General features: G+C 39.9%; 1 protein-coding gene across 3 annotated transcripts in view; it reads left to right on the forward strand.

Annotated features, from left to right (window-relative positions):
- Positions 1 to 21972, forward strand: part of ELP2 (elongator acetyltransferase complex subunit 2) — a 102578-nt gene that overhangs the window by 20947 nt on the left and 59659 nt on the right. For 2 of the 3 annotated variants that reach the window (XM_073678609.1, XM_073678610.1), the window contains 5 exons: positions 261 to 325; positions 1771 to 1837; positions 6233 to 6388; positions 14535 to 14630; positions 18336 to 18436. In XM_073678609.1, coding sequence (XP_073534710.1) covers positions 261 to 325; positions 1771 to 1837; positions 6233 to 6388; positions 14535 to 14630; positions 18336 to 18436 — 485 coding nt within the window. The remainder of the gene's footprint in view (positions 1 to 260; positions 326 to 1770; positions 1838 to 6232; positions 6389 to 14534; positions 14631 to 18335; positions 18437 to 21972) is intronic. The other variant, XM_073678611.1, reaches the window with a different exon arrangement.

The following is a 21972-nucleotide window of genomic DNA, read 5'->3' on the forward strand; positions in this document are numbered from 1 at the left end:
ATAAAGCAGCAGTGCGCAGGACTGACCACCACTCTATTCACACTTGATTCTTCAGAGCCCTTGTTTTCTGGATCGTTGGAGGTCCCATTGGTCAGACCCTCAGTGATCGAGATGTTATCCCCTAATCTGTAGATGGGAAATAACTTCCAAGTTTGAGGATACCCCTTTAATACACAAAATGCTATCTTCATGCTAACGCTGCAGAGTAGTCGTGATCACCTTTTCGTATATTTGTCCTGACTTTTTCTTTCCTTCTCCAGTCCCCATTTTAGCTTGCGGAGCAGATGATAGCCGTGTTCATTTGTATGTAATGCAGGATGGGCAGGTAATTATTCCTTCCACAGATGATATTGGTTTTTGTGTAGAAATTAGCATTATTTTTCACCTTCTTTGATGTATAACCTAGCTCCATTAGTTCTCCCCAGACGATTGCCTCACAAAACCTTCGTCATTTAAATTCTGCGCCTCCAAGCCTTGGCTAATTAGGACGTGTTAATCTGTGACTTTTCCTATTAAGTTTAGGTAGAATATATTTTTTCCTCTCTGAATAATACAAAAGCTTATCTGCCACAGTGGAAAATAAATGTCAGAAATGTGATTAATATATAGTAGCACTTTAGCGCCTCTGAAGTCCTGATTACATTTTGACCAACTAGACAAAACCCCATGTAACTGTATTGTATAAAATGACTCTACAACTCATTCATTCTAAAAGGGAACCTGCCATCAAGTTTCCCCAATATAAACTGCTCTTCAACTTGGTTAGCCTTAAACAGTGTTTCGCATGTGTTTTGTGGCATCGCCACAGGCTGGCATACGGTATAAAAATGACTTTCTACATGACGTCATGCTTCCCTCATGCTTTAGCCCCTCGGGTACGCATCGTGTATCGTTGGTGCTTGAACGCCATGCTCAAGTTCCCACCCCTCATGATTCACGGCTGTTAGACATCCAATAAACATGCGGGGATTCAGAGGTATAGCAAGAGGATGGCAGCAGTTTTGTGCTGGGACACCTGAGTATCTGCTCCTACTGTGACTGCATTGTCACAAGAAAAAAAATGATTTCATGGAATTTAGATGACTCAATGGCACTTTATGCAACTGGAATTTTTATTATTTGGAGAGACTTTCATGCAGATACCAACGCCCCGATTTATCTAAACCGACTTTTTTGTATACCTGTCTTGATGAACAATGCTCTCAAATAGGACGCGCCCAACGCACTAAGAGGCTTGTAGCGCTTGTTGAATTTGGCCCATCTTTCAGCTAGTGTGCGCCAATGTATGACATTTAGTCCAGTCATCTGCGAGTTCCATAAGTATTTGCCATATTTCAAACAAATTTATGCCAGATTTTTGACGAAAAAGTTTTGACCTGAGACAAATTTAATAAGGTGTTCCAAGGCTTACAACCCTTGTTATAGGCACATTTTGGGGTTACTTACTAAATATTTTGTGTTCTGTTATATGCTGCCTTACACAGAGGCTTAGAGGGGCTTACCGTCTCAGAATGTGATGGCATATTACTCTCTGATCTGCAGGGACCCGCACAGATCCTGGCAGGGAAACACTTTGCAGTCCCACCAGCAATCAGAAAATAATGGCATATCCTGGAGTTATCAATCGCTTTCACTTTCTGGCATGGGAATATCCATTTAAAACTTATTTTTTTCAATCTTGGTAAAGCTCTACCACAAGAATATTTTCAGCCATCAAGAAAAATGTGCAGCAAATTGTTAGAAAACTCATAGATCTTATTATGTCTTTAGTTTCAGAAGACACAAGTTCTCCCCGGACATGAGGATTGGGTGAGAGGTGTGGAATTTGCTATTAATGGTATGTAGAATGTCACTCTAGTTGTGCCTAATATTTGGTACCATATGTATCAGGAATAAAGCCTGCCATTAGGTTTAGCTGTTTTCAAACCGTAACACCCAAACCACTTATTCTTTATTAGATCCAGATTTGGCGCAGAGTGGTTCAGATGACCTGACAGAGGTACAAGTGTGCCATCCGTGATACAGCCACATAAAGGCACCTGCACTGTCGCCATCAGAAAGCTGTTCTCAGAAATAAATCTCTTTTAATTGTTATGGCTAAAATGCCAAAAAATGTGATCTGTTTTAAGTACCCTTGGTGAGAAAGCTGTCTTTTGCCTCTTGACATCTGTTATCCAAATGGAAGTGTAAGATGAAATCAGATTTATGTCCCCTCTCACTTCCGCAGAATCACTTTGATTTTTATCTGGAAAGCTGAGTGCTGTACTTGGCTTTCTCTATGGGACAGCTCTTTACTTTCTTCAACAGTCCCATAGAGAATAAATGGAGGGGCAGACGAGCTTGTGCACTGCTGCTCCAAATCAGACCTGGTACAGGTGAAGGAAGGAAATGTGGAACTGGTAAAAAAAAAAAAAAAAAAAGCTACAAAAAAAACAAGCAAAGCTCTTGGCTTACTTAGCCTATCCCTTATAGAATGAATGGACTGACGCTCCATTCACACCGGTGATAGAAATGTACCATTCTATTCATCAGAAGGTGATAACTGGAAACTGCCACTTTTTCCCCGTCTGAATGGAGTGAGAAGTTATTACATCCCTGTGGATAGGTGATAACTTCTTGTATCTAGAATACCTCTTTAAATGCAACCTATCAGTTCATCCATGCTGCTCAAGCTACAGCGTGTCAAAGAAAACATAGTTTAAAGATCTGGCTTCTTCGCACACCGCTTTAGTTGGTTGAGTCTCTCCTGATGGGTCTCTCCCATAAGCGTTTGTCAGTCACCTCTAGCAGTGCCTGGAGGAGCCAGCCGGTGCCGGACAAGTCTCGAATCTGCCTATGATCCGTTGCCGGATGTTTAAGCTTTGTTTTATCTGAAAACACTGGAGCGCTTAAGAGAAAAACATACCTGGCTGCAATCATGCAAGCAGGATCTGATTCATGCTCCCGCGGTTTGGGCAGCATTAATCAACTGACTGGTTCCCTTTAAGTATAACATACACTTGTACACATGGAACATATTTATCAATCTAAATGCAGCAGAACTCTGGTGTAATTTTCTTTCATGATTTTCACCACATTTAGACATTTTCTGTGCCATTTTAGACAATGTGTAGGACTTTGCTGAGAGGGGTGTCACGTACTGGGACGTGTTAATGACCTAATAAAGTGCCAACATTTTGGTTCAAAATTCTGCCACACATTAAGTTAACTAATAGGTGATGTAATCTTTGACTGAAGAGTCTAAAGATGCGCCAGATATATCGACCATGAACCACAGTGATAAGTCATTTTAGGACTGTCTGTATTAATTACTATACCCTATTATTTCTGCATTCTTGGAGTGTTCCTTATTCTGTTCCCATAGGTCGTGGTGATCCTGTGCTTGGATATATTTTTAATAATTACTTAGCAGTTATCAGAAATGTCTTAAAATAATGTCTTTGACAGCATTCTGGCGACTTGCTAATATGTTCTGATTGTTCCTTACCTGAGCTGTAAATCCTTCCTTTCATCTGAAGTGTGTCTTATGGGGGCTGTGCTCTGCTCTCCTTCAGATAATCCCGACTATACAAACTGATGACGCCTTTCATTCTGACCTTTTACTAATGCAGAAAATGGCTTGTTGACTCATCACTTTGTGTTTTGCATATGTTTTCTTGGTTGTCTGTCCTGCTTCTTAGCCGTTTACTGCTCCATTTCTGAGCAACGTGCTAGCAAATTTCTGCACGATTTGCTCGGAACAGCAAAAACTTATCTAGGGAAAAAAAAACCTTAAAAGGCTAATGCATTGAGTTAATATAACATCATCCCTCATAGTGCCAGATCTGCAAGGAGCTGAATGCGGGTCGCTGATTTTGACTTACTGAGATGTACTTTCCTAAGGTGCTAGCCTGGGACACTTGCTGTTCAGAACTGGTGAAACTTGTCTATACATCACTTGGCTACTTGTTTTGTTGATAGTCCAATTAAAATAATGGAAAAGGATTGACAGAAAGTGCAATAATGTGCAATAAAGGAGATTTACCAGAACATTTTCTAATGATGTTCTGGTGTACTACACTAACACAACTTTCCAATTCCCTTCCTTGCTTTTAAGAAGAATGCTTTTCATTCAGTTTTAGTGCTGGATTCGTTCTAGAATTATTACTGTCTGAGATCCATATCCATACAGCACAATGTATAATGGCTCCATTCTTTCTTTGCCAATGAATCTACGTTCCTTTTCCTCCCATATGTGTTACTTGTATATAATCTGTCTCAGGATCTGACACGGAATGAAAAAGCACAATTCCACCTGCTTTGGAGGTAGTAGTGGGCCCCCTTACCTCTTGGGCCCCTGTGCTGCCGCACAGGTTGCACCAATGGTATGCCCACCTCTTATGTGTCTGTCCGTCTATCTGATGTGCTGACCCTGAACCATCTGTATAATCTGGAGACATACCATTTTTTAAAGCCAAAAACAGGAGTGAATACAAAAGAAAGGCGTCATAAGTCTTTCCTTTATAGCTTTCCTTCCTTTTGGATTTAGTGCTAGCTTTGGCTCCAAAAACGTTGTTGTTATAATATAGGACAATGGTTGACATACAGATTGCATGGAGTGATGCAGCAAGGATATACATGCACTTTAATATCTTCATTAAAGGAGTTTTCCACTTTCAGGAAAGTGGACCCCAAACTAAAAAATAATAAAAAAAAAACTGAGCAGGTATTTAACCTCTCTGGGTCCAGCGCCGGCTCCCATCCGCCTCTCCTGCCTGTAGAGCTGTAGAGGTCAGTGGTTGTGCCAAGGTAGACCGCAAAAGCCGCTGTGCTCATTGATTGGTTTCAGTGCTGATACTCTCCATAGACATGATGTTTCCGCAGGAGCCCAAACACTGAGATCCAAGCAGTGTCAGGGAGCCGGTGCTGGACTCATAGGGGGTGAGTACCTGCTCTATTACTTCAGGAATTTCACAGCGTTTGACATTTACTTTTCTAAAACTGGAAAGCCCCTTCAAAGCAGTTGTCTTACAATCACAATTTATCACTTATCCACAATTTGCTAATTGCTGGGTCTCCCACCAGTCAAGAGAATGATGGTCGCTCTTTTTAAATGAGACAGTGTTAACACAAGAAGACTGCCACTCAGTTTAAAGTCTGTGGGACTGACGGAGATAGTGGAGCATCAGTCTCATAGAATTAAAGGGGAGCGGCAGTCCCCACTGTGTTTAATCAGGGAACAAGGAGCCCCTTTCTTGTAATCTCTGAGGCTTCCAACACTGGGACTCCTAACAATCAACAACCTATCACCCATTCTATGAATACATATCCTGTGGACATAGGTTGATTGTGTGACAACCCCTTAAAATATAAGGTCACATGAATATATATTGTCACATGAATAATATGTCAGTATTCAGAAACATGCTAGAAGAATGAAGGCATACATCTATTTGTAGAATAGTGTTAGAATATCAGGGGACGGTCTTGCCCATCTCTCGGTCCAAAAGAGTCATCGCATATTCGTCCATGCCTCAATGACTAGTAGAGCGGTGGTCTGAAAATAAGCCTTTTGAGCCCTGTAATGTCTATTAAGGCCCTGGTTACCCCAATATTCCCACCCTGATAAGGGCAGTCCACAGCTGTCCCTATGCAAAGGATTCCCCAAGTGTGCCCTACGTGCATTCCGACGCATTTCCTCCATTTGGGTTCATCAGGGGAATAGCAATGCACGTGTATATCTGTATAAAAACTCAAGGGCTGTGGAATGTGCATTCGTCAAAGTGGTCCTCTTTTTATATACATATCTCCCCACACACACCAATGGTTTAATGGTCAACTGTTTGTAATAGAATTGATGGGTCCTGTATCTGCGGCCCATCTCTGGATAACTGACCACTGTCAGCGCAAACCTGTTATACACCTATTATTAATGACTAACTGTCGTGCTTGCATCCATCATTGTGGATATGGTTTTCTCCCATATTGGACAGGTGACTTTTATTATGTGTGATTATTTGGTTTCCAGTTGCAAATATATTTGATGTAATACTTATCAAAGGCTATGTTTTAAATCACTGATCTATTTGGTGAGTAGACCAGGAGTTCTTTAGGACGTGGAGTTGGTGCTATCTCCTTTCCCTTTACCTTATGATTATCTTCATAATATTTAGTGTTAAAAGTTGTAAAAAAATGGCTTCTGGTTCTCCATGTATCCCACGATGCTGTTGTTTTTATTTTTTTTTCCTCACAGGCCAAGATATATACTTGGCAAGCTGTGCTCAAGATTCTCTTATCCGTATATGGAAAATTTTTCCTAAATCTGCAATTGAAAATCTCAAAATTGATGATGAAGATGAAGAAAACAACATTAAGCTAAAGGAGAACATACTCACAGTTAAAGAAAAGGGTAAGTTTTATATTGAGGCGTAAATTGTCCTTTTTTGATCCCAATATAAAATCTGAAACAGGGCTGTCTAACTCTACTTAGCCATTTATAGTACTCGTGTCCTTTTCTCCACCTTCGCTGTGTGTTTGTGACTTCCTTCATTAGCAAAGCCAATCCATTGCATGATTTAGTGTTCGAAAAGTGTTGACTTAGCTAATAAACAGACTAGGGCAACTGATGATACAGGTAGGGCCGAAATAGTCGTTGGAACCCTGGATTGAGCTACATTTTTTACAATGGGGTCAAAATACTTTACTTTTCTTAGCATTTTTGAAGAGTAATTTGCAGTAACTCAGATTTGTCAAATAAAAAGTGAGCAATACTATATTTTGTTTTATTTAAAGATGTCTGACTGTTGTCAATTTGTCACACTAGACACACTCCTTCCATCAGACATTTTTACCTACTCCGTGGATAGTGGATATGTTATTAGTGGCACAAGTTCAACATCCAACCCTGACAAGGCACCAGCCCAAGGGTTAACATACACTTCCAGTACTGACCAGCTATGCCAAGCCCCAATTTTAACATCCATGTTCATGGTGGAAGTGAATGTTAAATTGGGAGCATGGCAGGCTGGTCACTGGTCTGTAGTGAAACTTCTACTGGACAGTCACTAACCCAGCCCCAAGTAATTGACCTGTAGTCAGGTTAATGACACTGATGTGAAGCCTACAGAAACTTCTTTACTTTTTCAACTTCAGGTCCTTTTGGCTGGGAATAGGGGACTTTATTACTGGCTCGGTTGTGACTGCCATACACTTGAAAAGTACAAAACTCTCATCCATATAATGTTGTATCCTGTCAGTGCTGAGCAAAGGTTTCAGGCATATGTGGGAAAAATACTGCAAAAAATATTTTCAAAAATAGAAGGGTTAATATTTTTATCAGTTAACACAATGCAAAGTGAATGAACAAGAGAAAAATCTAAATCAAATCAATATTTGGTGTGACCTCACTTGCCTTCAAAAAGGCATCAATTTCTCTAGGTACACTTTCACATAGTTTTTGAAGCAATGGAGCAGGGAGGTTGTTCCAAACATTTTTGAGAACGAACCATAGATCTTCTGTTAGCTACTTATCCACCATGCAATGCCGTCAAGGAGGCATATGATTGGCTCGAAATTTATTCTGCAGCAGGACAATGACCCCAAACACTATTTTCAGTTTGAAGACCAGCGAGGAGTCCTGCAAGTGATGATATGGTCACCACATAACCCTGATCTCAAAATAAAGTCTGTCTGGGATTACATGGAGAGATAGAAGATTTGTGTAAGCCTACATCCACAAAAGATCTGTGGTTTGTTCTCCAAGATGTTTGGAGCAACCTCCCTGCTGAGGTCCTTCAAAAACTGTGTACAAGTGTACCTAGAAGAATTCCTGCTGTTTAGAACGCAAAGTGTGGTCACACCAAATATTGACTTGACTTTGATTTCTATTTTGTTCATTCACTTTTCATTTTGTTAATTGATAAAACAATAAATTATTAACACTTCTATTTTTGAAAGTATTCTTACTTTACATCATTTTTGTCAAACCTGCCTAAAACTTTGCATAGTACCTTGTATATGTGTGTATACAGATAGATAAATAGCTATAGCTATTGTATGTGCCACACCTCCTAACTATAGCTATGGGCGAGTGAACCCAACTATTGATCTCCTAACGCATCGTTTGCGGGTCACTGACTCTGTAGTACTGAGGTTGGTAAACTTTAGAATACAGAATCTTGACATTCAATGTGCGTCTGATTGTATAAACACGCATGAGGCTGATTTTAAAGCATAAAATTGGCTTTTAGGTTTCAATGACACCTCTTCTTTCAACATCTAGTCAGAGCGGCAGTGGAGGTGGCGCTTCTTTGACTAAAGAGGGGATCATAAATTGGGCCAACTGCATTATTTAGAAAATAAGACATTAGTACGTTGTATTACTTTACATTTTGGCAATAACCAAATAACTTTTCATGTCATTGAACAACCCCTCTAATAAACTCTCTCCAATGTTAACCATGGATGGGTTTAGAAAGACATTAGCAATGTTTTTCTGTCCCTGTACTATGCATTTAACTATTTTGCTGGCAGGGCAATTCTTACAATTTTGTCATAAATAAATATAAAAAACATACATCATATTATTCAAGCAAACTGAAGCCAGTTACATGTGAAAATGTCATCCAGCAATTTATGATCATAGGCACCTTCATAAATATTTCCAGGAAAAAATGTGCTGTTGAGTTAAAAAAAAAAAAAAAAGATTCATGTTTGTAGCTAAAATTCAGACCAACACAGAAACACAGATACACATTCCCTCCAAAAAAGTGTAAGGATGCGCTGTGATCTTACATGACCTGGCCACATGCTCTTGTCATTACTTTTATACACCAGAACCAAACGGACCAATAGTTATTGTGATCCAGATGCAGGTAAACCTTTGAGTCAAAGCGTTGTCTGATTAGGCACAGGGTATGCAACAGCTATACTAAAAAAATATGATCTCTAAATATGACAAGTCAAGGTCAAAACCTCTCGGCTTGGCAAAGGAAAAGAAGGATGATAACATGAAGAAAAGCTCCTGTATTGCTTTTAAATTGCCCAATAAGGGATTGTAGGACTTTTGACAGCAATAAATTTGCATGTTTTTTTTCAATTTTGCTTTGAAGTTGCCATCAAGTGAAGAATCATGACAATGTCCTAACCGTGCTCTCCTCTACCACAATTCTATTAACCCGTTGTATTGTTACTAGGTACCCTGTAGGAAGAGACAACTCCAGACTAAAGGGCCTTTTTAACTTGTATCCCCCATAGTGTTCAACACGCATTGTAGATGCGGCTGCTAAGAAGCAGCTTCAGCCGCTATTCACAATATTATTAGAATTGTATTGCAAATTGCTTGTTAATAGCTGCACAATTTCTGCAAAACCATGCAACCATTAATAATAAAAGTAATTTGCAATTACCTTCTGTTACAATGAAAAGCCGCTGCAGTTTTTATGCAGCATCTTCTTAGCAGCTGCACCTCATATGCGCACTACTCGAATGTAGAAAGATACATAGGACCCCAGCCTACCCACAGGGTGATCATCGCAGACATGTAGACATGACTAGCGAATAAACGACAAACGATAATTTGCTTCTTTTGATCTTAAATTTTATACAGACTTAAGAACCTTACGATAATTGCAACATGTGGTTGTATAGGAAACAAGAGCTGATCAACTTGATTTCTGGGAAATTTAGCCTCACATGTTAGCGGACCCTTGGTGTTTTGTGGTTGAAAAAATGTGAATATACAGAGAGGTCGTGTTTGCCATACAAAAGATGATTGAATTTCACATTGCCATTGTGCATTATAACAAATACGTATAAAATTCCCTTGTAGACAGCTTTTTCCAGTGCAATCACCTTCATTGTCAAAGGGAAGATTGTAATCCAGGAGAAGAATAGTCTGGTCTTTTGAAGTAGTCATTGTTATTCCGCAGAGCGCAGGAGCGATACTGTTTCTTCGCAGTTCATTGGGGAAATATTTCACATGTCACTTTATTGATTAGAAGCCATTTGGCTGTGCTGCTCTCCTGAGTATGCCTCCAGCGAGCGCTAATCATTTCATATCAGAACAAAAAGCTTTGTCTTTATTATTTGCATTTGCTATTGACGCAGGACCTGCATTTACATGCACAATGCTGGAGATGTAGTGTTTGCTGATACAATAATGCCCTCCTAATGTTTTTAAAGATCATCTATCACATAATGAAGCTCTTAATTTTAGGCCGTATCTCCAGTGAAGCTTCTACCCCAACTAAGCAGCCCCAGTCTGCCAGTCACTGGGTAAAAGATCACATGCTTTTTGTAAGAGAACCTGAGCCCTTTAAACCGATTAGAAATATAGAGATGGCTTAGGCTCCTTAATTTATGATTGAAGGATTTGTCACTTGCTAAAAAAAATGAGTTAAATGCATTGTTAAATTCCTGATTTCATCTGATTCTGCCATTCTTTTCCATTTTGCTCTGTGTCACTCCATTGCAAATATATTCACGTTTGTTGCTTTGGGAGTGCATTATGTGAAATCTCTGCTTGCAGACTGGGCATTTCTTCAGAATCTTCCCAGGGGGCATACACTTTCACCCCTCCGTCCTAAATGCTACCAATCAACTTTGTCAGCTGATGAGCTGTGATTGGCAGCATCTGAGAGGTAGGGGTGAAAGTTCACACCCCTAGAGACAAATCTAAAGTTATGCACAGTTGGAATGCAAGCAGAGATTTCACATTCTGCTCTCCAAAAGAAACAAACATGAACATCTCTGCAATGGAGTGACACAGAGCAAAAGGGGTAAGCACTCTTAGGTGGGCACTATGGCACTTGCTAACATATCCTTTAAAGCGTAACCGTCGTTTTAATTTTTATTTTATTAATTAATGATATGTACATGAAAATAAGAAACTTTTATAATATGTCTCATCAGGGTAATCTGCTTCTTCCTTCACCAGGACAGATTATATTCATTCTCAAAATTCTCAATTCATAGGTAAAATCTGTATTCAGTGAAGAAAGAATTTCCCCCCTGTCTGTATATAATTTGTAGCAACTGTCATCTCCATCTGTCATAAAGATTTTACCCATGAATTTGAGAATTTTGAAAATTAATTATCAGTCCTGGCGCTGAAAGAAGGGGATTTCTCTGATAAGATATATTACAAAGTTTCTTATTTTCACATATACTATTTTATGAAATGAGGATTAAAACAACAGTTAATGTTTTAGTTCTTTTTATGCTGATACAGTAGATGAAATAGGTATTGAAAATTTCACTAATTTTCTAAGTAAATATATTTCTAAAGATGCTATTGACATGAAATTATCACCAGATGTCAGTAACAACCCATCCAATCTACACAGGCAAAGAAACCAAATCATAATGTCCATAAAGTAAGTTATGTGTAGTAATGAGAAATTACTCAGGGAAAAAGAATTGAACACGCTTTCTGCAATTTAATTAATACTTCGTACAAAAGCCTTTGTTGATGACAGCTTCAAGATGCCTTCTGTATGGAGAAACTAGTCGTATTCATTGCTCAGGTGTGATTTGGGCCCATTCTTCCACACAAACACTCTTCAAATCCTGAAGATTCTATGGGCTCCTTCTATGAACTCAGAACTTTAATTCCTTTCATAAATTATTTCATATTGGATTCCAGTCAGGTGATTGGTGATTTCCGAATGCTTTTTAGCAGCTTTATTTTCTTTCTCTGAAACCAATTGAGAGCTTTTTTGGCTGTGTGTTTGGGATTATTGGCTTGCTGAAATGTCCACCCTTGTTTCATCATCATCATCATCATCATCATCATCATCATCATCATCATCCTGGTAGATGGCAGCAGAGTCATATCAAGAATGTCTCCATACATTTGTCCATTCATCCTTCCTTCAATTATATGAAGTTTGCCAGTGCCGTATGCTGAAAAACAGCCCCACACTATGATATTCCCATCTCCAAACTTCACTTGGTATGGTGTTTTTGGAGTGATATGCAGTGCCTTTTCACCTCAAAACATGGTGTATATATGGCATCCAAAGAGTTCAATTTTGGTCTCATCTGACCAGACTATATGTCAGTATTTCACAGGCTTGTCTAAATCTTGTTGAGCAAACTTTAAGCGCACTTGAACATGCTTTTTGTTCAGCAATGGAGTCTTGCGTTGTGAGCGTGCATACAGGCCATAGAGGTTGAGTGCATTACTTATTGATTTCTTTGAAACAAATGTACCTGCTGATTCCAGGTCTGTCTGTAGCTTTTCACAGGTGGTCCTTGGCTCTTGGACAACTGTTCTGAGAATTCTTTCCACTCTTCTGTCTGAAATCTTGCAAGAAGCACCTGGCCGTCACCGGTTTATGGTGAAATGATGTTCTTTACATTTCCGAATTATGGCCCCAACAATGCTTACTAGAAACTTTAATAGTTGAGAAATTCTTCTGTAACCAATGCCATCAGTATGTTTTGCAACAATAAGGTTTTGAAGGTCTTGGGACAGCTCACTTTTCAATGGTTTTACCCATCATGAGATGTCTCTTGTGAGACATCTTTTTATAGACCATCCGTTGAACCAGCTGATATTATTTTTCACTAAATGGCAGGATTGCTTTCTAATTACTGATAGATTTCAGTTGGTGTCATGTCTTTCCATGACTTTTTACACCTCTCTTTCTTCATGTGTCCAATACTTTTTGCCTGTGTCATTTCTCATTATTACACACAACTTAGTTTATGGACACCTATGGTTTGATTTCTTTGCCTGTGTGTGTGTTACCGACATCTGGTGAGAATTTCATGTCAATAGCACCTTTAGAAATGTATTTACTTAGAAAATTGGTGACGTGTTCAATACTTATTTCACCCACTGTATATGCTTGTTAAACATATTGCCTAAATTTTTTTTTTCTCAGTTTTGTGGTTGCGACCAATGCTCTTATGGAATCTAGCCTTGTTTTTGTCAAACTATATACATACTCCTTTAAGGCTGTGTGTCCACGATGTGTTTTTTTAAGCATTTCCGCAGCGGCAAAAGCGCTGCAGAAACGCTTAAAAAATGCATGTTAGAAGGCCTGCCATGTCCCCCAATGATAATCCGCATGTGCTGTGCACATGCTGCGGAAATTTCCGCTGCGGATTATCATTGCGGAAAAAAACGCAGCACTACCAATTATTTTGCGGAAGTGCTGCGTTTTCGCCGCCATTGACTTGCATTAGAACGCGCCAATTCCGCAAGACTGCATCTGTACTTGCGTAATTGGCGCGTTCTAACGTACGGATGGTACCCAGGTGTAGAGGAGAGGAGACTCTCCTCCACACCCAGGTACCATTAAAAAAGTTGTAAAAAAAAGAATAAAATAAAAAATGAATATATACTTACCTTCCGGCGGCCCGCGGTGCGCTCCTCCTTGCTTCCCGGCACTTCGTGATGGAATGAAGGACCTGCGCTGACGTCAGAGTCATGTGATGGTTCACGCGACGCTGACGTCGGCAGGTCCTTCAATCCACCGCTGCCGGCAGCCGGGACGGTGAAGCAAGACAGCGCGGGCCATCGGAGGGTAAGTATACATTTATTTTTTTATTTTTTGACATTCTCTCGATCACACTATATAAATCCATGCTGTTTGCTTGTATTTATATAGTGTGACCAAGTTGACAAGCACTTTCCAAGTGATGCTAAAATCTCTTGGAAAGCGCTTGTCAACCCGCATGTGGAAATGCCAGTGAAGAACGCTTCACATCCGCTTGTCCCTGGCAGGAAAACGCATGTACAATCCACATGCGTTTTTTCTGCCAGGAAGATGCAGAAACGCTCAGGAAAAAATCCTGAGCATTTCTGCATCGTGGGCACATAGCCTTATATAGTTTTTTTTGGCAGAGTAATCTAAGGTTCCATTCCCATCTCATAATGTGCACACATTGAGTATGTGAAGTGAAAGCTCTTGGCATACAACCCGAATGTAACTCAAGGAGTGTATGTAAAAAAGAAAAAAAAAAAATGCGTTGAGGTTTTTAATACTTTTCAGGCAACTGTAGGTTTTCCTTGCATGTAGGCCCCAGATGTGTTATGGACCTTGCCTAAGAATTATTGTGAACCTTTTACGGTTCGCTTTTTAAAGGTCAATTTACAAAGAATCTGAGAGATTGTACTTAAAGCGGTAGTCGAAAATGGGAAAAGCATGTCTGATTTCCTTTTTGCTTTGGTTGTGCTGTTTCTGAAAAAAAAAAAAAAACAGCCATGTTTTTCTAATATTGGACAGCCCCTTTAAAGAGAGACTCCAAACGCTTTCTTGAGACAACTCCTAAGCTATAAGAGGTAGGGACATGGTTCTAGGAAGACTGCCAGTGTTCCTGAAACTTCAAAATGGGTTAGACTATGCAATTTACCATGATCATTAGTTTGTACATGGGATGCGGAGTACAGAGTGTTGTAGATCATTTTATAGTTTATCATGTGAAAACAAATCAAGGGAAACTATTCTGATAACTATGTGAAGCTGTTTGTGTGACACCAAAGAATCGGAAAAGTGTTCTGTGTTCAGACCTCTGGTTAATTGTAATTGTTCTTCTTGTTTTAGGGGAAGAGTTCAATTATGCAGTTACCTTAGAATCTGTCTTGGCCGGTCACGAAAACTCCGTGTACGCTGTTCACTGGCTGCCATCCTTCTTGAAAGGTAACAGTATTATGTGCTGAAAGGCTACACATACAGATCAATTTGCAGACCATTACAGCTGGTAATCATAACTTTTTTTCCCTTGATTTACATAATTCATTACATAGTGGCAACTTCTTATTTAAAATGGGACTGTACTTTTAACAAACTTTGCATAAATCAATAGTACAGGTAATCATAAGAGACTTTCTAATGTATTTTATCAGGGAAATCAGCTTCTATCACCAATTATCAGACACTTCTTCCCCTCCCAATGCTTCCTGATCTCACCATCAGGAAAGCAGACAAAAGCAGCTCAAGTCCCTCTTGCTCAGAGGAGACAGACTGCAGGTGTCATGTCACAGCTCATTATCCTCTATGGCAGCGGAGGGGGGGAATGCGCAGCAGGGAAGGGAACAGACATAAAAATATTGTGCAGAGCTCTTTAACAAGTGTTTTATCTTACATCAGAGCTTGAGTCAGATCAACACAGCTCAGCTCTGCTGTATAGTATACTTCATGTTGCTGCAGCTTTGTCTTTGTGAGCAAAAAGTGAATGAAGAGCAGGAATACCTCATATCTGTGCTGTGTATGGAAGAAATCACTAACGCTCATCTCCTCCCCCCAGCAAACAGTGGATTACAAATTGCAGATAGAACATGGGGAGGGAAAAAACTGATGAGAATGCAGGCTATAAGTCACTAATGACCTGAAATGGTGTTATTTCTCATGTACACAAAAAGGATACCCTAATCTGAATAGTTAATTGAAAACATAGTTACCTTTTAACATCGCTATACAGCTTGAAACATATCATAAAATTACTTCTTTCATTATACATGTAGTTGCAATGAAAATTATTCAGCCCCCATTGGAAATTAAGTTTATTAGCAAAATTTACAAACTTTCTGCTGTTTGTAATAAACCAATTCAACATAAACAATTGATATAGCTCAACGCAACTAATATAAAAAGTGGCTTCATCAAATTCAACACAAAATGTCATTTTTACTGACTGCCGCAGTCTCCGTGTATTTTGACATTTTAATGACAAGTGTGTTTAGGATTTTGTAGAGCCCTTTTGGCTGTTATAACCTGCTGGAAATGTGATCCATAGTCTGACATCAACTTCAGGCAAAATTCTTATCCCATTCCTGATAGGCAATGGCTTCCAGTTTACTAATATTCTTAGGTTGTCCAGAGAAGTCCAAACAGTTAAGGGAATAAATTGTCTTGCAGAAACAAAGAAAAAGAAACAAAAGATAACAAAGATATTGAATGTATTTAGAAAGAGAGTCGGAAGCAAAGCTCACAAATTTAAAGTTACAGTAAGGGCTCTTTCTCGCGTCAGTGTGTCTGGTCCCACTGTCTCCAACTGTAAAAATAAGAATAAAATAAAAAATCCTTATACTCCCCTGTCCTAAGTGTACCTTGCTGTAATCCATGCTACCGCTCACACAGAGGAGCCGGGAAGAATGACGCGCTCCAACGAGCGGGCCCCGGAGCTGCGCTGAGTTCAGTAAGTGGCAGGACACCGCTCTCTGAGGGCAGCTTTGGAGCCCGCTCGCTGGAGCGCGTCATTCTCCCCCACTCCTTGGCGTGAGCGGTAGCATGGATTACAGTGGGGGACAGGTGAGTATAAGGATTTTTTATTTTATTTTTAGTTAGAGTCAACGGGAGCAGACTACAACTCTCATCATGGTTCCCTGCTGCTGATCATAGTGCAAGCAGGGGACAGTGATGAGGACAGCGTTCAGCACCCAGTGCTTGGGAACAGCGCTAACTGTACCGCTGATTTCCAGGTGCCGGTACGTGTGCTCCTGATGCGGCACACAGGTGGACACGCATATATCCAGCACTGTTTTTTTCCGGTGCTGGAAATATCAGGACGTGTGAAAGAGCCCGAACACTGACGACAGTACCTGTATATGTTTCAACCAACAAGAAGAAAAACTGGTGCTTTATATATCATAATCAGTTAATAATAATAATTATTATTTGGTGGCAGCAGACAATGACGTTTCAGATTGCACAGCAAGGTGCATGGTGAATGCTGAACTTCTCCATTCCTAAACACCAAGATTTACACCACTACTGATCCAAAAGCACAAGAAACATGCTAAAACCATATAAGTAAGACATAAGAGTATTGGGATTCTGTTCTATGGAGTGATGAAACAAAGCTGAAACTTTTCGTACCTATGTATCAGCAGTATGTTTAGAGAATGAAGAATGAACCATACTCTGAAAAAATACACTGCCTACAGCGAAGCATGGTGGTGGCTTAGTGATGCTTTGGGGCTGATTTGCTTACTCGGGCACTGGAAACCTACAGAATATGGAGGACACAATGGATTCAATCAAGTATTAAGAAATCCTATGAGATAATGTCATGCCTTCTGTGAGGAAATTGAAGCTAAGAGGTCATGGGATCTACAAACAGGACAATAATCGGCTTCAGAAGAAGTTCTGGAAGATTCTTGAGTAGATGTCACAGCCTCCGAACTGAAATCCCATAGAAAATCTTTGTGATTTGAAGAAGACGGTTTCACACACAAACCCAAGAATATTAGTAACATTGAGGCCATTGCCCAGGAGGAATAGGCTAAAATTCCTCAGGAATGCTTACAGAAGCTGGTATCTGGCTATGCATTATATTTGTAGCAGGTTATAACAGCCATGGGTGCTCTACCATAAGTACAAAAGATGCTTGTCATGAAGGGGGTGAATAATTGAGACTACAATAGTCAGTAAAAGTGTCATTTTTTATGATTTTGGAGAAACCACTTGTTATATTAGTTGCGTTGAGCCATTTAAAGGGAACTGGACAGGCCCTTCAGAGGCCCACTGCAAATGTCCATAAGCAGAGAAGAAGCCTGATGTCAACGGATGGTCTGAATATCAAGCTCCTTCTTTTCTTTTGGACATGCTCAGTGCGCCTCTGAATCGGGAAGCATACAATTGGCTTCAGTGGCGCAATAACTTGTAGGAAAGAAAGTCGCGTGCCCACAAGGGCATGATAACATGCAGAGTGAGACGACTAGTCTGGGGAACCAACGCCCTGTCCACTAGTCAAAGGTTATTTGCATGTTAAAAACAGACTTTGGAAATACTTTTTCTAAAGGTATGTTAATGTGCCAAACAGTAAAGAGGTCTTGTTAGGCTGGGTGTTTTATAAAGGATTATACAAATGCTGGTGATTTGGGGGGCATAGGGGACCTGTCATGTTCCCTTTCTGTCGTTCTTATTGATTGTTTTATTGCAAACAGCAAAAATTTTGTAAATGTACCTATAATTTTCAGTGGGGGAGTGCAGATGTCATTTTGATTGCATCCGTACATGTAATATGTATATATTTGCATAAATCTAGAAAATCCTCTACATAAATACTTGAAGAGAAAAAAAAAAGTTTCTGCTCCTGTTGTAATAATACAGAACCCTACAAGACTAGGGTCACGCTATAGTTCACCATTCTCCTGCAAAAAAACACATCCATTCTGTGATGGATACTAAGGACTCCGAAAAATCCCATTAACTATAATGAGATCAGTTTGGTTTCCGTTCAGGAAACCATCAATTTAACAGATAAAGTGTAGTGTATTTTTTCTTCAGGCAGAAATGATGGTACTTGTGTTGGAGCCTCCATTAGGAAGATCTGTCACAAGTATGAACCAGTACAAAACCTCTTTTGTATTATGTATGCTACTGCTGTGTTTTGTCCTGCAGGTGGCAGCATTGTACAAACTATGAGCCTCTTATCCGCATCAATGGATAAAACCATGATTCTCTGGGAGCCTGATGAGGAGACGGGAGTATGGCTAGAACAGGTTTGTATCCTATTGTTTATTATTACTTCTTGTGTAGTAACTTTTACTTAGGATTAAGTGAAAAAAAACAAGTCTACCAACATTGGCAAGTCTCGCTTACAGTCTTTCTAATGTGCATGGCAAGATTGAATAAGGCATGGGCTGCAAACATACAAATTTCTGATCCGTAGGACTGACTTTTACATTTGTAAAGATCAATCTAAATTAGTGGTCTTAATAAAATCTGTATGTAAATGATGAATTCAAACGAATTGTATCCTAAGACGTTCCTAATCTTAAGTAATCTGAAACATATGTGCATTAATATGTATGCATAAACCCTAACATCGGGGTCAGACAAGTGTATAAAAAGTCGTCCAAGTTTCATCCCGAAAACTCAGGCGATTTTCATCCAATATTGCCTACCATGTGTGCATGTTTTTTTACGTCTGTGTAGCATTCGTTTTTATAAATCAGTTTAAAAGGTGCATGATCATATACACTTTCCTAGCTTAATAATGGCGATGTATTAATAAGAATCCAATGCTACACAGATGATCCATGTGGGATCCAATTTTTGGGGTTCCCCATAGACTTGAGTAGGCGAGTCTCATCTGAAATATGGGAGATAATGGTACTTAGTCCATGTGAATAAGTTGTCATCTGGACAGCCCTGTTGCATTACATTAGTCAGTGTGCGGTCTGACATACGTCCATATTGTACACTGGTCTGACTGAGCCCTATTGCTAAGGCTTTTCCCATGTACAGACCACTTTAGCTATGTATATGGTGGAGCTGAAACTGGTTCATTATCTTGTAAGCTAAAGCTTTTAATGGCGTTAGTGTTAACCCAGCCCGTGCCTTAGAATGATAATAATGCATTTTTAGCCTTTTAGCTGGCTCTTTAGTCAAGAAGAAATGGCTTCATCCTGACAGAAAAATAGTAATGAACGGTATACAAAGCAACTGCAACCCCTGAGGTGCTTGTGTACTGTGGGGTATTTCTAGATGCCGCTTCCGCCATACTTTTCCATGTGGTGACATTGACTTTTCTGACTGTTCTGGATTGAATTTCAGTTTAGATGGATATTCAATGGATTTTTTTAAAAATTGTTATTTAAAATGTATTCAACGTCTACTTTTTGTTGATGGAGCTGTTGATTATAACTATGAAAATGGCCTATATGTGAATTTCAAATGGTGAATTACCAAAGTAAATGGTAGTAAACTACCGTAAATTTAAAGGGGTTTTCCACTACTCAGACAACACCTTCTCAATCACTATGTTCCCCCTTATAAAGTAATAACAGCTATACTCACCTCCGTTGCTGGTGCTGTTGGATCTGGTTCTCCCGGGGTTCACGTAGCATTATGTCACGCGAGCCCTGTAGCTAGCAGCGGCCACTTCACTCTCCCTGACTTCAGACATCTGGAGGCAGGCTTGTACTAGCCCACAGGAGAATCCCCTACTGTGCCCCTGTGCAGGAGTGGTCCCCCACCCTCTTATTTGAGCAGTACTTGGCACAATGCACTCGAATCACTATGTACAGACAACGGCAGCATCTTATTTATTTAACGAGCAGCCCAGTTTATTTTTTATATAAATTTGTGATTTGAGGATCATGTCACATTTGCATGTAGTTGAAAAGTGAGGCCCTGGAGTTGGCTACTAGTGGACCCTTAGCACCCCAGTCCAACACCCCAGGAACACGGTCTGATCATACCACATCTCCTGGGCAAGGGGGGGAAGCAAAAGAGTATACAGATATTACAGCTGGGGATCACAGCTGATTTTTTTTGTGAGGTAAAACCTTTCACTTGATGTTTTTAAACAATGTTTTACCTCAAAGAAAGAATTGTTTGTGATCCCATCTCATGCTGTAATGTCTGTATACTCTATTGCCTCCTCCCCTACCCAGGAGCTGTGGTATGATCAGACCATGTTCCTGCACAGTCAGACACGGACAGTACACAGCAGGGGCCCATTTATAAGATTATCTCAGCACAGGGACATTTTATTTAAACACATCCAATTGTGGAAGTTGTTATTATTCCAAAATCTATTGATTAAAATGTGATTTGTTCGTGGGGAAACCCCTTTAACCCCTTAACAACATTTGACGTACTAATACGCGTCTATGCCCTGGGACTTAAGAGCCAGACCCGTATTAGTACGTCATGGCGATCGCGCGCGCGCACACAGGCTGTGCGGGCGTGATCGCCGCCGGGTGTCAGCTGATTGTTACAGCTGACACCCGGTACTATGTGCAGGGAGCGGTCACGCACCGCTCCCAGCACATTAACCCCCGCGATGCTGCGATCGAAGTCGATCGCAGCATTGCGGTGGCAAGGGGAGGTGATCGCAGATACTCACCTCCTCTTCCGGCTTCCAGCGCTGTCTGCCGTGGCTTCCAGGATGTTGCCATGACGACCCGATGTCGTCATGACAACATCCGGGTCACCAGACAGCAGGAAGATTTTTTGGACATGCGCAGTGCATCTCCAAACAATCTTCTCCCTGTCCAGCGCTGACAGCCTGCATGACACAGGGATGGTGCTGCATTCCTGTGCCATGCAGGCGATCAGAGAAAAAAAAGTGAAAGTCCCATAGTGGGACAAAGTAATAGTTTTTATGCTTTATCAGAAAGTGAAAAAAAAAAAAAATTGTAAAAATATTTAAAAAAAAATAAATAAATAATCCACCAAAAATAAAAATATAATGTACCCATCAATAAATATTATTATACAAAAAAACAATAAAAGTACACATATTTGGTATCGCCACGTCCGGAACAACCTGACCTATAAAACTGTCTCACTAGTTAACCCCTTCAGTGAACACGGTAAAAAATAAAAATAAAAAACGAAGCAAAAAACAATGCTTTATCACCATACCGCCAAACAAAAAATGGAATAACACGCGATCAAAAAGACAAATATAAATAAAAATGATACCGCTGAAAACGTCATCTCGTCCCGCAAAAAACAAGCCGCCTTACAGCTCCATCAGCCGAAAAATAAAAAAGTTATAGCTCTCAGAATAAAGCTATGCTAAAAAATATTTTTTTCTATAAAATTGCTTTTATTATGTAAAAGTGCAAAACATAGAAATACGATATAAATGTGGTACCGCTGTAAACGTACTGACCCGAAGAATAAAGCTGCCTTATCAATTTTACCACACGCGGAACAGAATAAAAAAAAAAAAAATTCCTGAATTGTTGGTTTTTGTTTATTCTGCCTCCCAAAAATCGGAATAGAAAGCGATCAAAAAATGTCACGTGCCTGAAAATGGCACCAATAACAACGTCAACTCATCCCGCAAAAAACGAGCCGTCACGCTACTGTCTGCCAAAATCTGGAAAAATTATAGCTCTCAAAATATGGTGATGCAAAAACTAGATTTTACAAAAAATGCGTCTTTTAGTGTGTGACAGCTGTCAGTTATAAAAACCCCATATGATTCTGGTATCGCTGTAGTCTCACCGACCCGAAGAATAAGGTAGTCTAATCACTTATACCGCATGAGGAACGGCGTAAAAAATAAACTCTCAGG

The sequence above is a fragment of the Phyllobates terribilis genome, unplaced genomic scaffold (assembly GCF_046119375.1).
Source record: "Phyllobates terribilis strain yellow unplaced genomic scaffold, ASM4611937v1 Scaffold_4__5_contigs__length_816908805, whole genome shotgun sequence".
NCBI classification, from domain to species: Eukaryota; Metazoa; Chordata; class Amphibia; order Anura; family Dendrobatidae; genus Phyllobates; species Phyllobates terribilis.